The 14460-nt window shown below is 35.7% G+C and overlaps 1 protein-coding gene across 1 annotated transcript; it reads left to right on the top strand.

Moving 5' to 3' along the window:
* Positions 1 to 9213: 9213 nt before the first annotated feature.
* On the top strand, positions 9214 to 14456 carry LOC111369159 (BEL1-like homeodomain protein 4; the record flags this gene model as incomplete). Its single annotated transcript, XM_022990638.1, has 5 exons — positions 9214 to 9539; positions 10507 to 12060; positions 13258 to 13658; positions 13774 to 13834; positions 14064 to 14456. Coding segments are annotated over exons 2-5 (2406 nt in total), but the record flags the coding sequence as incomplete, so codon positions are not given.
* Between the last annotated feature and the right edge of the window lie 4 nt (positions 14457 to 14460).

Raw genomic sequence — 14460 nt, 5'->3', positions numbered from 1 at the left:
TCTTGAAGAAATTCCATGTTGGGAAAAGTCGGTTTCTGCGATTAATATACATTGCGATAATCAGTCGGCAATAGCAAGGGCACAAAACAGTATGTATAATGGTAAGTCTCGACATATCCGTCGGAGACATAATACCATTAAACAGTTAATATCGAATGGTATAATCTCTATTAACTATGTGAAGTCAAAAGAAAATTTGGCTGATCCTTTGACGAAAGGATTTGCAAGAGATCAAGTATACCATCTTTCGAGGGGAATGGGCCTAAAGCCTATTGAATAGAATTACTATGATGGAAACCCAACCTTGTAGATTGGAGATCCCAAGATCTTGGTTCAATGGGACAACTAAGTCATAAATGATTCGGAATAAAGCACTTATTCCCATTCCTAAAATTTAAAGTGCTATGTAAAATGTGTATAAGGATAAGTATACATATATACTTTTAATGATTCATAATCTTGAGATAGAAAGGTATGAGATCACCTATATAAGTGTGAAGTGGGGCCGTTTCTACGAGAATACGAGGCTTAATTCTCTTAGAGCACTTATGAAATCAAGAGTTGTCCAGGGCCAAAATGGACTCAACCATAAGAACCGAATAGGTTAGATGAGTCATGGTGTTGGTACAGTTGTTTGGTTTTACACGAACGGCTGGATGGTTCAAGATATCGCGTTCACCAACTAGCATAGTAAATCCGATTGTATTCAACTAAAGAAGGTTCAAGGCCACAAGCTACCTATCTTGATGCTATGACTTGTCGTGTGTACTCCATTTGTTAGAGTCTGCATTTCATTTGCATTGCATTCGCGTTGTGTTGCGCATATCGAGGAATTTCCATTCATGTGGGGGATTGTTGGATATTGGTTAAATAAATCGAGAATTGAAAATCGATTAAAGTGATTTCGTATCGATTTCGGGCAAATACTCAAAAACTCAACTCAATCCGTTTAGGCAAAATTGTTTGCCACTTCGCCGTTTCGCCGCTTCGGGGCGCACAAACGAGGATCGACCTGCCCGGTTAGGTCGCGGGGGGTAGTGGGGGCTCGGGGGCAACGCCCCCGAAAGAGAATTTTGATTTCTCTGCATGTATTGAAGGGTATATTTGGCATTTCGAAAAATTAATATCGGATGAATGAGAAATTACGAAAATCAGGTCAAAATATTTGACCGTGCGACCACACGATTGTCCGGTGAATAGACACCTTTTCATAAATGTGCATTGCATTGTTTGGAAAGGGTGCATGGTTTGGCCTCAACCACCTTTTCGTAAAGATGCATTGTTTGGAAAGGATGCATGGTTTGACCTCAACCATTTCGTCCACACCAAATAGGACCCTTTGGGTGTCCTATTCCTCACAATTTTTGATATGCAAAAACGTCTCTCATCCTCTCTTCTATCCAAAATCAAAATCATTTCATTTATTTTGATTTTCCTTCATCCTTGGAGTACATAAACCTAAATTTGGTTCGTTGTACTTGTGTTTTGGAGTGCTACAAACACAAGTGTAGCCGTTGTATCTTGGGAGTCGATTTCCGAAATCCGTAGGCACCGTTGCGAGGCAAATTCGACTTAAGGACAAAGAGTCCAACTCTTGCCTCGGCTTTGTCCCTAACCATCATTATACTTATTTTAGCGTCACTATTCACAAAATTCTTCCAACAATAGTATCATGGCCCTTACCAGACAAAGAAAATACTTGGAGATGTAGCATACATATTGACTTTCTACCCATATTCTATGTGTCATTGCTGAAGCAGAAAATTGTGATAAAATAGTGGTGACTGAACGATAAGCAGTCTCTTAAGATTGTTAAAGTCAGAATGGTACACATCTTAGGGCTTGTTCAATGGACTGATCAGCCTATTGAAGAAGCTACTTGGGAGGACTCGGGAGCAATTTGGGTGAAATGACCAAATTTTGAACCTTGGGTACAAATTTAGGTAAGCAGGGGTGGTTAAGAAGAAGCTCTGAACTCTAAAGCTTTGGGAAATAACGGAGAAAAGGAGGAACAGTTTTTAACAAAAATTGGTGAACCCCGATACATATACAGAACGGGGCTTCACAGAAGCCCTATAGACAAAACAGAAGGTGGGAGCTCCGCATTTTTCTTGCAATTTTTTATCACCCATGGGTCCTGCATGAGGCTGACCTTATGTGTCTCTTTAGGAGGGGTTCTCCTTTGTACAAATGGTTTTCCTCGAAATTGTGGAGGCAAATCATTTACAGTAACTTGTTAACCATTTTAGTTTATATTATCGTTCTTTAAGTTGTAATCTAAAACTCGGTTTTTGGGGAGATAATTTAATCAATTGTCATTGAACTTTGTTATAGGTTAATATTTGCTGACTGATCTTTAAAAATTTATTTGTTTCTCATTGAACTCTAATATAGGTAACTACTAGGGGTATAAATTTGACTCGTGGGGTCAAGCAGTCCGAGAAAAGCCCGAACTGGGTCGGCTTGTGGCTCAATAAAACCAAGTTCCATTTTGGGACATCGGCTCGAGCCCAAGCCAGCTTGTGTGGTCATCGAGCCACATTGGCTAGCCCGTAACGGAGAAAAAAATGAAAAGTAAAAGGATAGTTGCCTCAACAAAGTAGCAACTCCTGCTTTGTTAAAGCAGTCGTAGGTGCTTTGACTGTATTTTAAATTTCAAATTTCAAATTTAAATTTGATTGAAATGTGTGTATATATATTTGTTATAAATATGAAGTACAATTTTGAGTTTCATATCAGTTTTGAGTTCTATTTAATTTATATAATTACACAAATTTTAAATTTTTAAAAAAAAATTAGATTGTCACGAATTAAAAAAAAAAAAAGCTAGGCGACTTGGCTTGACTCGCTGAGGCTCAAATCGAAAGCCAGCCAGCTCGCTCGGGTAAAAAAAAGTCCGCACAATTTTTACTTGAGTCAAGCCTAAGTTTCGAATTTCAACTCGGGAGCCAGCTCGTCAAGGCTCAACACGTTGATATCCCTAATTACTACTTACCAATATTTAAAATGGTTACTCATTATTCACTGAACTTTGTTATAGGTAACACTGATGAAGACGATATGGATGATTGATGGGTAATTTTGTTTAAATTTGAGTGATCAATGAGTAATTTTTTAAGGTTTGGTAAGTAAGTAGTAATCTATAGCAAAATTTAGCGAGCAAAAAGTATCTTTTTAAAATTTCGATGAGTAAGTAATAACCTATAATAAAGTTCGTGATCAATGACTGAATTAACTCATTTTTTGGGTCTAGTTAACCATAGAGAGGAGAGCCCGTTAGAGAGCGAGCATCTGAACCGAGTCAAGCTCTTAGAAAGATTGAGTAATTTAGGACTCTACAACTAACAAACTGACCCACTCCTAGTCCCTTTGACGAAGATTCCCTTGGGCTTTATCGCCATGGGCGAAGCCCAGTTATCTGGACTTTTAGGCCCAGCTCCACAGGCTGAAGTAATTTGTTTGTTTAATTCACTTTCTTGTCTACTGTCTAGCCAAGAGAGGGAAGCCCAATACCCATGACCCATTTTAGACTCATTCCCCCTCAAAATTCAATTTAATCAATTGACCCATAACCGTTCATTCATTTCAACCGTTTTATGGATTGTGAGTCTGCGACTTCGTCCCTTCACACTTCGTCACTTCCATTCATTCAATTGAATTTTTTCCCTTGTTTTTTATTATTTCGATTTGTGTAAATTGTAATAATATTTTTTTTAGTTTTTTGTTTTTAACATAAGAAATTAGCACTTTGTTTTTTAGTATTGTTGTAATATTGTTTTATTTCTTTATCATTATTAAATCCATTACCAAAACCTCGACGTCCGGCGTCGAAAAAAGTTTGCCCGCACTGAACTCGAATTCTAGCTCCTCCCCGGTTTATCGCAATAGTTTATGAAATCTACTACCACATTGAAGTATTCCTCTGAACATGAAAATGATAGGAGTTTTGGACATAATGGATGAATACGACAGGCTACGTGATTGAAGTTCATTTTCTATTTCTTCTCATGTCTTGTTGAAGATTTCTTGTAACAACCTATAAACAGAAAATAAGAGGACATAGCAGGCAGATTATGATGTTTAAGATTGCTTAATCGACAACAATTTTCTCTTCTTGTCTCCTTTCATATTTTATTTGGTAATTTCTTCAAATTTAGCTGTAATTCTCATTTTTACAGTAATTAAATTTACTTTGGTGCTGTTTTTCAGTGAATGGTAAATTTGAGCTATTATAGGTGGCGAACGGGGTTGTGGTACCTCGTGCAGTGGCAGAGTTGAAGGCCGTGATAGGCTTCACTGAGGTAGCGTAGTCTGTGGTCTCCCATGGCTAAAATAAAGAAAACTATAGTTAAAAGGAATAGAAAGTGTGCATATTTATTCGTATATATGTCACTGTTTGAGCTCCAATAAAATGATTTTGAAAGAAAATTTATATTGAAATAGTAATTGTTTTTATAATGTGTGGTTTAATAAAAAAAAAAAAAATACCGAAGTTACGTGTAACATTTTTTATTAAAAAATAAAGCTCAAACAAGGGTTAAATTTGTGCGTGTATTTTCTATTGGGGACGAATGTGAGAATTGTAAACTCCGCGATATTGTAGCCGTCCTCCAGCAGCAACATGGTGTGTGGTGGTGCGGGGTTAAAGGGTCGTGGTTATTGGGGGTTAATCGATAGAACGGGGGACGACGGCTAGGTTGGATGTGGCGGAGGTGTAATGGATAGATTTAGGCTGAGCGCAATGGCCTAGACATGTACTTACTTTTGTCATCAACATAGCTTGTCGAAATAGATGGGTCAGCCTTGCTCGTGGGGCATATCAGAGAATAGAGACCAGCCGATCTGATATTTTGATACCTCGAGGTTATGTTTGACACATTGATTAAGCCATACAAGAATTTAGCCCATTTTGGTAGGGAGTTAAATTTAGATTTTAATTTAAATAAAAATCAATAATTAATTTTAAATATATATATTTCATGGAATTCAAAATCTTTAAGTCTCATATTTTATTAAATTTTATCAAAATTTACAAAAAAATAAATAAATGTGATTTTAATCCCATTAAACACAACTTAATATAAAATATAATTGATAGTATTATTGTACTTAATATTCTTTAATTTTCATTGAATAATATTTATTTAAATTATCAACTCTATAACACAACGTGGGAGTTAGAACTTTGCCTTGTAAATATTCTTTAAAATAAAATGGAAAAAGCCACTTAGTCCAGGATTTCCAGGGCAACATGACCCCTGCCCAAAGGGGGGCCATCGTAATTCGCCATACTGTGTTACCTGATTCTACCTCATAGTAATTTACATCATATACTAAATTTATGTACGATCTAATTTGATAATCCAATTAGAATTGCGGAGAGGAGACTTTAATTGAATGAAGTCCACAATGAAAGTTTGAGAGAAATCGAACCCCTTTTTCTCTTAAAGATGCTCAAATCAACTTTTAACATCATAATTTTCAATTTTTATGATATTTTTGATCTAAAATTATCAAACAACCCCTAATAATGATATGAAAAGACATCGAAAAAACATATTTTCTTTCTAAAGCATTTTATGATGCGATCTAATTTGGAAGTGGCTATCCCAATTGTGTGGTTGTGCATGGCAGAACATGCAAACACACAAACATAGAGAACCCTACTTTGCTTAAAGCATTCTATTACATATAAAATAATCAATCATATGAATAGTCAATCTGACTGGGAAGAAAAGGAATGCTATACTAGCCCCCAGTGCACATCTGAGTTGGTGGAACAATCACTTCGCTGGGACGCTGAAAGCAAGGGTGGAGAGTTCGATTCCTGGAGTTAACACTGGGAGCCATATGGAGAGGAAGCCTTTGGTGTGAACAAACGCCCAGTGAGGAGAGCTTTCTTTGCGGAAGGAGTCCAAATGAGTTGTGGGAACTTGGGAGCCAACAAGGGCACATCCTGCGATTTACCTCCCTGAGCTGCTGAGGGGCCGGAGGTTCAGGGACAAGAATCTAGTCGGACACAAGCCCGGACACCTTGTAAAAAAAAAAAATGCTATACTATATTTATTCAACTTTAGAATATTTTAATCGATACATTTAAAAGTTTTATACTCTTCAAGAGACAAAGAAAGAAATTTATATTATATTTATTCAATTTTCGAATATTTTAATCGATCCATTTAAAAGTTTATATGCTCGTCAAGAGATAAGAGAGAAATTTATTTATGTATATGTATACTTTTAATATGTTTCTCCATGTATCGACGACGTTTATGTCTCAATAATTTGACTTCAGAATTTAAATTTTTTCAAGTGGGTCTATAACTTTTTTATTTTTTAACTACACAATTCTCAGAAATATCATTTGACACAAAATTTATAATAATCAAACTGGAATGCATTCACTACACATGAAGGTCACAACATATAATTAAAGTTTGTGGGGATATATTTTCCAACTTTTTAATTTATTCTTTTCAAGATTCATAAATATTTCAAGTTTAAATTTGTGAGAAGTAATTACTAAGCTTTGATGCATGTTACTCTTTACGTCGTGTCTTGTCATGACATGCATCATTTCTTGATCGAGCATTCATTGCAACATTATTAACTAATGTAGTGGACAAGGGCTCATTTTCACAATCGTGACTTCAAATCTTTTCGTCGCATTCTTATTTTAAATTTTCATTAACGAAAATATCTTGTTTCTAATGATGATTTCTATCCACATATTCGATTAATGTGGGGAGAAAATATATTGATAAACTTTTGTATTTATGCAAGTAGGGCACCAGCCAGGTTGTCTGTTGTGACGTCATTGTTCCTTTTGCTGTTTAAAAAAAATCTTCTTTTCTTCTCTATGATTTAGGCTACTGTTAGGAACAGTACTTTTACTGTGTATCATTTAAATAAAGTTTAAGTTCATTTATTAGACTGTTCAGCCTTTATTGTACACTATGGACAGTGTAGTTTAATTAAATTTTTTTTTTATTTTTAAAAAAAAAATTTAGATGAAAATAAATAAATGCAGGCAGATTGGCAGGGGTCGATTATGCGTGATTTGTAAATGTAATGAAAAACTTATGCGATAATATGGTAGTGAAAGACGTGATTAGATTGAATGGGTTATCGTAGTTCAAATTAAGTTTCAAATCGACAATTGAAGTAATTTTATGACGTATTTAGTCATCAAAAATTAAAAATATTACGTAATTAGACACTACTTCACTGGCATCTGATCTAGTTTGGCATGTTAAACCTTAACATTTGACTAATGATCATAATGGCCAAGTCTTTATAATCCTAACTTTCTTTTTCATCATTAATAAACGCTAAAAAGGTCACGATAGAGCTAAAATAGGTTACTTGGTATGAATAAAGGGAAATGCCGTGTATAGAGAAGTTTAGAGCTTGTTTAAGAGTGATTTTTTATCTCAAAAAATTTGATTTTTTTGACCGTTATTTCACTATTTCAATTGTAAAGTTTGACTTATTCTCTCACAAGTGGTCCCCACTTTTCTCTTAACGGTTACAAAATCAATTCACAAAATCACTCCCAAACGGGGCCTTAACAAGATTTCATACAAAGGGGGTACTTAACAATTTTTCATTGAGTGTTGTCAGAAAAATAAAATAAAATTCAACCATACAAGTCCTACCAACGTAGCACCAAGATTCTCTGTATAAACAACAAACGAATTAATCCATGAATCGATATTTTTAACAGTCATTAATCAACGTGAAGGTTTAACGGTTACTATACTGCTCAGTGATCAATTCAGTGACACTATTTAACTTCAATAACTGAATATGTCAAAATAAAACTTAGTGACCTATTTGAAATTTTATTTGAAATATTGTTACCATTAGTGATATTTACTCATAAAAGTACAGCAAATCCTGGTCCAATATTTGATTCGATCCAACGGATGACATTTCACTTGGGGCTAAAAGTGGAAGATCTACATTCCCGGGTGAGAATATCACTGACTACCAGTTTGCTTGTAGTTATCGAAACTTGCAACGTAGAAGTGTAAGTTTCTGAGAATGAAGCAGGCTTTACCGTACAGTTATACTGACCGTTTTTAGGCGTCGATTTAATTAAAATAAACACTGAAGTTTGTTAAAGTTTCAAAATGTTCATTGAAGTTTTTTTTATTTTGCAGTATTAGTTGTCAACTTTCTTTGAGTTACACTTGTAAGTTGTAATGATCACTAGCCCGTGACTTTAGCCTAAAACCATTCTTATCACTCTCAAGGTCGACTTGAAATTTTAGGGTCTTTAGATCAATTTCGTATATGAGATTCTATGTATATGTAAAAATAAATGTAAAATAAGATAAAAAAATTTGGACCATCACGGAAGTGTGGCCTTAATTAGGCGATCACCCACCTCGCCTATACTCAAACCAGCACTGATCACTCTTGTAAATTTAACTTGAACACAAGCAAGGTTAACTAATATGTCAGAACATAAAAAAGTGGTGTTAATTATTTAAATGCGTAATTATCAAATATGTCTTCTCGTATTTGTTGGAATAAGCAATAAATTGATGAAACTTGCATTTTTTATGGAAATTTTTTGAAGGTGGGACATTTTTGTCTCGCTTAACGTATTGGTTAACATCTGATTGTCCTTGTTGAAACTTTTCAAAGACACTTATGATTTTATATTAATGTTTCTAGTTGAATAATCATCAGGGTAATTGTTAGAAAGTTAAAGAAAATTAATTCAATGATCATCTTGAAATTTTATTCGATAACACTTGTCCCTATAATTTAGTATTTAGTATAGTTTAAAAGTCTACAAAGAAGATTGTAGCCAAATGCTTCTCCTCAAATGCCCATTATGATCAGCGTATGGTGTGATAATCCAGTCGTCATATGCATTCATCGATAGCTCCATTGCTATCCAAAAAATCTATTGTCTTTCTCGAATATAAAAATTTATTTATTTTGAAAATTACTTATTTAAATCTATGCATAAGTAAACTAGATGCACAGTGAAATAAATTTTATCATAAAATAACTAATTTTTATTGAAGTTTAAATTTACTGACAAAAATACTTCTATAATCTTGCAAAATTATTTATTTACTTCTAATTATCATGCTTATATTGCGGTTTATGGGTTAATAACTTGCTATTAGCAGACAGTGACCTCCATTGTCTTGCCTTTATATAGACACATTGAAAAAGCAATTATATAGAGAGAGAAAGAGGAGAGGAGCGTTTTAACCCTTCAGCATCCAAGTTGGGGAACAATAAATAATTCATTCATCTTCTTGTAGATTCATGAAAAATGAAGTGTTAATCAATGGCTATTGTATATTGGCGTCTTTTAAACGTTGAATAGACACTTCCATTGTTCTTCAGAAAAGGCTTCAACTTCTTGTTTACACTTTGAAGCTAAATGGGTGGTTTTTTATTGGAAAGTTCGTCGGAAACTCGACGGGAAATCGCATACTCTTAACTATCGCAAGGGTTTTCCTTTTTTCTTGAGTATCAAGATCTTGTTACTTTTATCCCGTGATAGAGAGGTAATTGATAATCAAACTTCGAAAATTCTTTAGCCTCATTTTCCTGCTAATTTTCTTGATCGTTTGGGTTTCATTTCATAGATTTGATCTGAAGAACTAACTTCATACTTTTACTCTCTTTTATTTATTCATGCAAATTCTAAGATTTCCTTCCTTTACTTGGAAAGTTGGAAAAAAAAAAAAAACAAGATGGGATTTTTACTAAGTTTTATTAGCTCCATATATATGTGTGCTAGCTCTTATGATTGTTTGTGAAGTTTCTTGAAGTTCATGAAGTGGATCCGGTTATGGGTTTCACAGTTGTTCAGATTTTTTGGGAACTGGAATAGTAAAACTATTGGACTAAATTTAGGGTTTCCGTGTGAGATTTTTTGCTCTTGTAAAATCTGCATACTCGAGCTACAGTATTGCTATTTAGCATAGCAATTTCGTGTTCTTTTGTAAGTTTTCCAGTGTTGGCCCAATGTTTTTTCCCCTTCGGTGAAAAGTTTTGCTAATTTCTTTGTAGAATGCATGTTTTGAACAGTGAATGACAGTCTATTTACTGTAGTTTGTGGAAGTTTTCTGAGGTGGGTTATGGTAACATGCTGTTTAGGTCTATGACTACAAGAAATCTCTCCCTCTCTCTAGCTCTCAACACAACTTATTGAGAAATAATTAAATATTGAGGGCTTGAGCTACTCCTCTCATAACAAGGTTTTCATTTTATGATGGAACTAAAGTCTTAATATAGGTATAATCACATGAATTCCGGTTCATTTTAATGTATTTTCTCATTTTGTGGCGTGTGTTGTGTGAATTATCTTGTTATCCACGGGTTTTGCTTCTGCAGTTGTTGATGATAAACTTTGTTCTTCCCATTTTCTTTTGTTTCATTTATCTTCTTTTAAAGGATTGAAATCACTGTTGCAATGCTTTCTTCTACATAAACGCTAATATATTGATTGGCGTGTAATTGGACTATTAGGCAATGGAGATGAGTAATTTTGATCCTGAACTGCACGTTGCTCAAAAAAGCCGGCGTGATAAGTTAAGATTTCAGCATGATTCCAACCAGCTTCATCATTTGGAAGCCGATGCCAACAATTTGGAACAATCATCTGTCCACCATGGTCTAACCTCGAGTCTTGTTCAGTTTCGAAGTGTTGGGGATGAGAATATATGTGGTAACCCGTCAGAATTTAACTTGAAAATGCATAATTTTCCTACAAATAAACAGTCTTTATTGACTTATAAGGATGGTATAAAGGTGCATCAAGAACCAAGGGCAGAAGAATCTGATAAATGCGTTGGAGAGCCTTCTTTTGGGGAATTTTCTCCAATGTCATCAACCTTCAATTCTTCAGTCACCGTGAGTGGTGTACCACGATATGTTAGCACTTGGAATGGCATTGGTCCACAACTGAGCAGTGATTGGTCGGCTAGTTACATTAGTGGAAGTACTCTGAAGCCAATGTTTGTCAGTGAGATCTCATCTGGTTCTTTGAAAAATAGTAACACTCCTTTATCTATATTAGATATCAAACCTTGCCATGGACACCAAGAAGTTTACTCATCTTTCATTAAACAGCCAACTGAAATTCCTTGTGAAAATCTTGAGAAGCATCACGACAATGTGCATCATAGTTCTTCACTTTATCAAACTGAATTGCAAGATGTTGTTCATCCAGAAAACATGGCAACTGGAGCCCTAGAAATGCCATTCATTAGGCAGCAAAATTCCAAGGAGACTAGCCATGATTCATGGGCTGTTGTTGGTAGTGGAGAACTTCCACTTCTTCCAACTTATGCAGATCAAATGTGCCTTAAAAGTTCGTCTGATTTGATAAGTAAGCCGGCCAATGTCTATCATCAGTGGAGTAGTGAACTGGACTACTCGGCAAATAAAAATGCTGACGGAGACTCTGGGGTTATTGCAAATGATAATTCAAACACTCAGGGCCTTTCGTTATCGCTTTCATCAGCTCCATCCCATAAGGAACATGGAGCTCAGTTTTTGGGTAGAGATCCTTCCCACAATTTGAACTCAAGAAATATTAATCTCAGTGCAATCCCAGATTCCAAGACCTTGAATTCTGAATATTTGTCTTCCAATCAAAACCTGTCTAATGCTAGTAATTGTTTAGGAGTTTCTTCTCAAGATATAGTGAGAAAATCAAGTTTTGTTCAGTGTAATCTTGGTCCACTAGGTCCTTTCACGGGCTATGCAACCATTCTCAGAAGTTCCAATTATATGAAGCCAGCACAGCAGTTATTGGATGAATTTTCCAGTTATGCAAGTCCTAAGCCAATTGAAATGCCTAGGATGTCTAATATTTTTGGTGAAGTTAGGGTTTCTGTTGATGTTAGTGCTGCTGAATCTGTGGTGGGAGGAACGACTGGGGATTCGTGTGAATCGTCCTTTATGTTTTATAGGTCAAACGAGAGAGGTTATGAGCCTGGAGGTGAAAATAGCTTGACAAATTCGGGTTGGCCTGAATATCTACGAAGGAAGGCTAAATTGTTACATATGCAGGATGAGGTCAGTTTATCTCGACTTTAGCTTATTTCTATTGCCATTTCCTATACTGCTTTGATGACCTAGATTAATGAATTGCTCCATACTTTTTGACATCATGGCACAATAATTCTTGCATATTCACAACCAGCCATTTATTAGGTTCTTTTTCTTTCCTTGTGTTGCTAAGCTGCCATAGCCTATTGTTTACTTTTATTAATTTTATTAGAGTAATGCCGTTTAGCACCACTGGGGCTGTAACTCGAGTTGAGGTGATGTTAATGTGGCATTAAATGATGAATGCACTTAAATGATTCAATTAATTTCACGTTTTATTTAGCCCATCATCTTGCATCTAGTGCCACCTAGACTGTGTTCCAATCCTTGTGGGGTTACATAACATTCAATTAATTTCACGATTTATTTAGCCTATCATCTTGCATCTAGTGCCACCTAGACTGTGTTCCAATCCTGGTGGGGCTACATTTTACTCATTTTATTATTTGTCTAACATTGCTTATCTCCAGTTATTGATATGTTGTAATTTGTTGCACTTACTAGTGGTTTATGCTATTAACATTTTCATTAATGCTGATTTTAGAAATAAGATCAAGATGTGACCGCCGTCAATCGTGTGGTTCGGACTTTGTCATGATATATCAATATCTTTTATGATATACTGTGCTTGTCTGTATCTTGTAATGACGTGGTCTGTGTTGGTTAAGGATTTGCTTCTTCTATTCGTTAATGTTGAATTTGATCTGGTTAAAATATACACCTAGCACTTTTAATAATTAACGACTAGAATCTTTATATCAAATTTAATGAGTAGGTGAGGTTTAGTGTATGTGTTTCGGATTATGTTACCACAGAAGAGTTTACACTGAGAACGTAAGCCTAATTTTCTAACGACGAAACCCCTGGTAATTTGGGGCTTGCAATTCTTTCTCGGTCATCAAGGGATAACTGCAATCTAAATCTTTTAGCCTGTGTTTTGGTCCATGGAAAGAACCGGAAGAGGGAAGGAAGGGAAGGAGAGAAAAAGTGAAGATGGATACGTTGTCATGGCAGTATGTTTTCTGACGCGTTTTCCAGTAGCCCATAGCCTGTATTTTCCCTTTATGTTGTTAGAATTTGAATAAAGTATACTATTGTTAGCTTGAATTTTTTCTTCTTTAAGGATCTCGATTTTCCTTATGGAAGTGTGTTGTGTTTTTAAAGGTTTCCAGAAGTTACAAGCAGTATCATCAGCAGATGAAAATGGTTTTTTCATCCTTTGAATCGGTGGCAGGTCTTAATGCTGCTATTCCATACATTTCTTTAGCTCTGAAGACAGCTTCTGGGCATTTTCGGTGTCTAAAGAATGCCATAGCCGACCAACTCCAAAGTATAAGCTGCACCTTGCGGGAAGACTTGTGGTCCCCAACTAATGATGCAAGCAATAGTAAAGCGGATAGTGCTTCTACAAGGTTGAAGTTCATTGACAGCTGCTTTCAAAAACAGAAAGTTGGAGGCCATCTCGGGTTACTTGAAACCCAACGTGCATGGAGACCCCAAAGAGGCCTACCCGAACATGCGGTGTCTGTTCTTAGAGCCTGGCTTTTTGATCATTTCCTTCACCCGTAAGTCTCTCTTGCTTTGTGGGACGTGTAGAAGGACCCACTTGGTGATTTACGCAGATGTGCTTATGTGAGGTTCACTTTAAAATTTGCTGACATAAATTTATATTTTGTATAGTTATCCTACAGACACAGACAAGCATATGCTAGCTGCTAAAACTGGCTTAACCAGAAACCAGGTATTCAACATTCATTCGACAAGTTATTTTTATTCCACTAGGCCAAATTATTTGCTTAAATAACTTATCAGTCACTTTAGAGGGCTTTTCGGTTTCGTTATTATTTGTCTTGAACTTTAATCCCTGGCTGTCCATTGTTCACGAAATGTTCTGCATACGTTATTATACATGTTGGAGGAGTTGTGATTGGTATATTGACGATGTTAATTTTGTTGTACGATCAATTCAGGTATCTAACTGGTTTATCAATGCTCGGGTTCGTGTGTGGAAACCAATGGTTGAAGAAATACACATGTTAGAAACCAAAGGAACAGCTGAAACAGGAAGACCAGATGAAGGTAATCTCCAATCAAATGACCGTCAATTTTTGAATAAGCTCAACTCAAGTGCAGAATTCGATAAGCAAGTTGAATTCTCAAGGATTAGCTCGTCCGAATTCATGCATCCCCATATACAGAGTCAGGACAATCATTCGAGAGTTGATTATCGCATTCCTGATAGTCTAGATGGATCTTTGATGGGTTTTTCACCGTATCATCAAAGTGGAATGGAGATTGGGGGGATCGGCTCGGTGTCGCTCACGTTGGGTCTGAGACGAACTGCAGAGAGTGCGCAACTGCCACAAT

The sequence above is a fragment of the Olea europaea genome, chromosome 20 (genome assembly GCF_002742605.1).
Source record: "Olea europaea var. sylvestris chromosome 20, O_europaea_v1, whole genome shotgun sequence".
NCBI classification, from domain to species: Eukaryota; Viridiplantae; Streptophyta; class Magnoliopsida; order Lamiales; family Oleaceae; genus Olea; species Olea europaea.
This window is presented reverse-complemented; position numbering and strand designations above follow the sequence as displayed.